The sequence below is a fragment of the Carassius auratus genome, chromosome 17, assembly GCF_003368295.1.
Source record: "Carassius auratus strain Wakin chromosome 17, ASM336829v1, whole genome shotgun sequence".
NCBI lineage: Eukaryota > Metazoa > Chordata > Actinopteri > Cypriniformes > Cyprinidae > Carassius > Carassius auratus.
In genome coordinates, this window is record NC_039259.1 from 7,636,057 (window position 1) to 7,641,338 (window position 5,282).

The 5,282-nt window shown below is 35.5% G+C and overlaps 1 protein-coding gene across 1 annotated transcript; it reads right to left on the reverse strand.

Moving 5' to 3' along the window:
* Positions 1-306: 306 nt before the first annotated feature.
* Positions 307-3,708, reverse strand: chmp3 (charged multivesicular body protein 3). Its single transcript, XM_026285523.1, has 6 exons — positions 3,560-3,708; positions 3,222-3,282; positions 2,926-3,105; positions 2,541-2,662; positions 2,333-2,447; positions 307-1,571 (listed from the first exon to the last, which is right to left on the reverse strand). Exons 1-6 carry the CDS (start codon positions 3,602-3,604, stop codon positions 1,423-1,425), a joined length of 672 nt encoding a protein of 223 aa, XP_026141308.1. The 5' UTR covers positions 3,605-3,708; the 3' UTR covers positions 307-1,422.
* Between the last annotated feature and the right edge of the window lie 1,574 nt (positions 3,709-5,282).

Here is a 5,282-nt window from a genome sequence, read left to right on the forward strand (position 1 = left end):
AAAGACTTTAAAAAGATCAGGTTTCCTTCACAAAGCAAAGTCAAAGGGAGAGAGACTGAGGAAAGTAAAATAACCCTCAGAGAGTCCCAAAAGACCTTGCTGAAGCAGCAGATCATTACACAGTTACTGAAAAAAAAACATAAGCTATACTAAATTATGACTTGTAGAGATCCTAACTATTTAAACCATTGGTTTCAGCAGTGTTGTGAAATGTACTGTACTCCTTTTGCCTGTAAAATTTTATTAGTGTCATCCACATATTTTTCCACTATACAAAACACAGTTTTGTGCAGATGTGAATGTTTATCTACAACAGCAAATATCTGAAATGAAGCATAATATTCAGTTTGGTTCATTCAGCGACATACGGAGCCTGGATCTGTACAAAATCTATGTACTTGTCACTCCAGACTGCACAATTTATGCCAAATAAGCAGATATTAATTGGTCATGCCATACTAAATTGGTCATGCCATACTAAATTGGTCATGCCATACTAAATTGGTCATGCCAAAACTAAAGTCAGAATACATAAGAGTAGCTGTTTCATATGTAGACATAATAGAATTATTATAGCAATTATATTCCACTGATATTCAACCTAAAATTGAAGGAATTATAATATAAATTGTCAGCCATTTCCATCATCAGGGGAACATCTGTTATGTAAGCATTTCAGTCATCTAAGCAACATAAAAATATATACATATGTGCATTTAAACCATAACAAAAGTCCAAAAGTAGCAGAAACAAAGACAGAAATGCGATAGAAGTCTGAAACACCTTGTGTGTAAATCCAGTCAGTTATCGAGCACAACCGTTACTTTATTCCCAAAGCCTGTTTTATACCTTGCTGACAACTTTACTTACAAAACAACAATGCAAACGGATATATTTTTATGTATTTGTACAAGATTTACAAGAAATGGCTTTCATGAGTTTGTTTACCTACTCAGTAAAAACCATTGTACCAGATATAGGACAGAACTATTCACTCAGCTTAAATAAGGCTTGAGATAAAACTGCAAATTCGACAACACAGACAAAACGATAACGATCAACACTGATGTGACACAACTGCACTGCAATAGATTCATGGACAAGCTGCTTAACTATAGGCACAGATTCAAATGAGTGGAGTCAGAACATCTAGAAATAAAATGGGCTTAAGTAAAAAGTCATCATCCACCTGCTACCACATAACAACTAAATATCTGACTTCACTGTTCTTTATTATATGTCATATAGGGTTCATCTTATTTTTAATATCCACTATCCATATAGTTTTGTTCATTTTATGTGAAGTCCGAATTTAGTGCTGAATTTAATGTGCCAAAGTGTCTTCATGGGTAAGAGAAGCTACAGAGGAAGAAAGATATGTTGTCTATGCCTATAGAGCTGAAGGGTTAAAAACACAGGTGTTTAGCTCCTCAGCGCTGCTAGCCTGGACTGCATCTCCTCGATGTTTTCCTCTTCTTCTTCTTCTTCCTCTTCTGAGGCTGCCGTGGCTCCAATTGGCACTGGATCAGGCAGGGCATCTGTGACTTTGCTGGGAGCTTTCCCAAGTGCACCTGTTATTCAAAAAAAGCAATAGTTTCATCTTTGGTTCGTGTCATGAGTGCATAATGATGAAATGCTTTGAGCCGTAGGAAGTGAGATGAAATAGCCTTTGTTAAAAAATAACAGACTTTTTAAGTTGAAATGAAATGAACTTTATATACTGTACATATTTCATTAAACTGATATAATATTAATATACCAACTTACTGAAGTACTAAAAGTAAATTAAATTATTATTAGATTATGTTTTATTAGACTTTCACGTCTAATAAATGTGTTACCTGCCTTTTCAATGTAATATTTTGTGTAATTTACAAGCAATTTCTGGGTGAAAATAGGCTAGTTTTTTTATATTTGTATTAATGTAGGTGGTAATAATAAAGCCACGAGAAGAATCAAAATAAGTTTCTTTTCCAGAAGCTGACGTAAATACATAACACTGACACCTCACACTAAAATAATTCATTAAATATTTAACTATACAAGAAGTTACATAAAACCCTGAATGTACATAATTAATCAGAAAAAGTTGTTTCAGTGAAAACCATCAAAAATGAACCATCACACAGTGAATTCAGGGAATTTCAAATACTTTTTCACTTCCAAAAGTGTAAATGTAACAGTGTTTTACTGTAAAATTTTCCTGAAATTTTCCATTGGATTTATTAGTTTCCCACTGTATGTAATGAGGTTACTTCCTTTAACCCAACTGTATTTACATCTCTTATAATCATTTTTGATAGTGTGGGTTAATAGTTAAGTGGTTTCTTACCGGCTGTAATCTCAAAGAGGATCTTGTCCACCTCAGCCTCCGCTGCTTCCTCCATTTCCTCCTCGTCATCCATCCCTTCCAGTGTATCCTCCAGCATCTCCTCTATGATTCCAGCCTGTGGAGTGTGAGGGCTCCACGTTAGAGAGGTCACATGTGCTCATCATGACTTTTCAGTGCAGAATATTAGAAGAAGTGTTCATGTACGTACCTTCATCATCTCTTTTGAGAGTTCTCTCATGGTGGCTTGAATCTCTGGGATTTTAACCAGGCTGTGCATGGCCTTCATGACCTCTGTGCTCTTCTGCAAGGCGCCAGCCACTCTTAATACAGCTGGAATGGGAAACCAATGAACGAATGAATGAGTGGCTATACATACCCCAAGCATAACACGTCCAAAAGAGACTTAAAATTATGTTCTTTTCATTACGTTGATTCCTTTTTTTCCTTAAACGTACTTCTGATTGCAGCCAATTCAATTCAAGAATCAAAAAGATTCTTGGGCAGTGAAGAGTGTTCAAACTTCACGTGCATTTTTTTGTCTATTTAATGAATCCTTGTCATCTGTTGGGTCTCCAAATACAAAGTGAACTCACACAGCTGATTTTTCATACTGAGCAGCACAGAGTTCATCTGAGCTTTGGAGGCGTACAGCTTGTTGATGGCTTTCTTTGAGTGAATCATCTCTTTGGCGAGGATGATGCAGACATCTTTCTGTCCCTTCTTTGCAGCATCTTTGATTGACCTCTTCACTTTCTCCTCCTCTCGTTGGATATCTTTGGAACAATTTAATATATATACACAATCAGAACTTCTGTTAAATACAGTTGCTGAAAACTGAGCAATGCAATTACAAAAGACTGCATGTCAAACTGGTGTATTAGGACCTCACCTCGAATCTGTCTGTCAATAACCCTCATTTCTTTCCTGATTTTGAGAGACCACTCGTTGATCTGGGGGAAAGAGATGAAGAAAGTTAGGGACCAGCTGCCTGTTGTGACTGGATTTGACCAACAGTCGTGTAAAATCATTTTGGTTTTGCAAAACAACCCACGTGCACACCACTGGTTTAGAGCAAAACTTTTTAAAGCGTTTCGTTTAAAATAACATTACGTCATATAACGCTAGCATGTTACCAACAAGTATGGCAAACGAGATATTTATAGGCCTGCTATTATTTATAATGGGACATTTAATATAAACCGCTAACTCCCGTTTCACTTAACGTACAAGGTCCTTCGGTGGTTTCTCTTGTGTTTTCCCAAAAAGGCCCATTTTGAGCTTGTTATTAGATAGTTGAACAGCGAGGAGCGCAATCAAAATAGTACATTACAAGTCCACTTCCTGATTCCAGCCTCTCGACGTGACAAAATATGTGATTTCCGGTTTACTTTTCATAATAAAAGTACGGCTTTTCATTTACTGTCTATGTATTGTGATATCGTTTTAATGTATGTTATGCCGAAATAGACAAACAGCATACAAAATAGACAATTTAAATGGTTTACAAATAAATCTAATATTAAGTGTATGAATAAATAATATATATATTTTTAAATGATAGAATTTAAAAAATAATAATAATAAAAAAAAATCATACATAAAACATTCATTTAGAAATACCATAGCCTAATAGGACAGTGATGTGAACAGTAAACATCAATTTGCAAGCTAAATACTTTTAAAGATCATTCATACTTTCTATTCATTCACTTTGTGTTCTGTCTCATTGTGTGTGGCTCATTGGAAAATGCTTTGGACACAAGAGTGAAGAGCGTCCTTTGATAGAGAGACTTGTGAACTCTCTCCAGGCTTTGAACATTTGAAATGATCATCTGATTCTTTCAGGGATGAATTGTGATGAGGCACAGCTAAACTGAATAACAAAAAATTCACTCCTGATAATAATAAGCATATTTAATAACACATATTAATGAATGAATTTCACCCCAAAAATAATTAAATAAAAATTGATTAAACCAACTGAGCAACACATTTTTATTATGAAAATTTTAATCTTCTCTCAGTTATAGTTGGGCATTTTCGATTATAAATTTGACAGTGTTAAATATACCCTTTTATGTGCGTAGCCTATATGTATGTATGCTTTTATTTTAATATAAAAAAAATAAGGGGACTCATATGATGCGATTAAATTTTTTTAATTCTTTCTCTTCAGAGTGTTACAAGCTCTTGGTGTATAAAGGCGATCTGTGAAGTTGCAAAGACTAAATTCTCAAATCCAAAGAGATATTCTTTATAAAAATTAAGGCTTATCCACACCCCCTAAATTGCCTCGTTTAACACGCCCCCACATCTCTATGTCACTATGTGGGAAATTTGCATAACTTTGCCCAAATGTTCATGGAAAGAAAGAAGGCACCTTTTGTTCTCACTCTTGCTGCTGCCGCCATGTCATGGTGTTGCTGTGTGTCATTGTAAAAGCGAAACTACTTTGTTTGGCCTTTCAAAAGAGGACAAGATTAGAAATTAGTTGAGTTGAATTTCAACACTGTTCTAGAACAGTCCAACCCAAATATTCAGATGTGTGCAACGCTTTTTTATGGAGGATGAGGACTGTTTCCTGAACCAGTAGCCTTCAGTTCGTCTGTGGCACAATGGCTATTTCTATGAAGTTGGGCAGTTCAAACGTTGTAAGGACAGTCTGGCGCTTCTCACTCACAACCTGTATGTTTATTATATTTAAATAATTTGCCAATGATGATTCAGATGTGTGTTTTGATCAGTTTGCAGTAGTGCTACTTAAATAATTGTTATTATTAATATAATTCCTGTGTATTTATTGTTTTTTTATTTTCTTCAGCACATCGAGTGATGGACCCCTGACTTTCTCATTTGTCGTTGAACTGCACGGTCATTCCCAGTGACGTAAAAATGCGAGCTTCTTTCGCCAGGTTCTAGATTCTTCGTCGTTATCCGAGATGCTGCGCCA

Coding starts and splice junctions, on each gene's coding strand:
- chmp3 (XM_026285523.1), bottom strand. CDS start 3,604: ATGGGCCTTTTTGGGAAAACACAAGAGAAACCACCGAAGGACCTT. Junction 3,106..3,221: donor TATTGACAGACAGATTCGAG/GTGAGGTCCTAA, acceptor ATTGTTCCAAAG/ATATCCAACGAGAGGAGGAG. Junction 2,663..2,925: donor CAGTATGAAAAATCAGCTGT/GTGAGTTCACTT, acceptor TTCCCATTCCAG/CTGTATTAAGAGTGGCTGGC.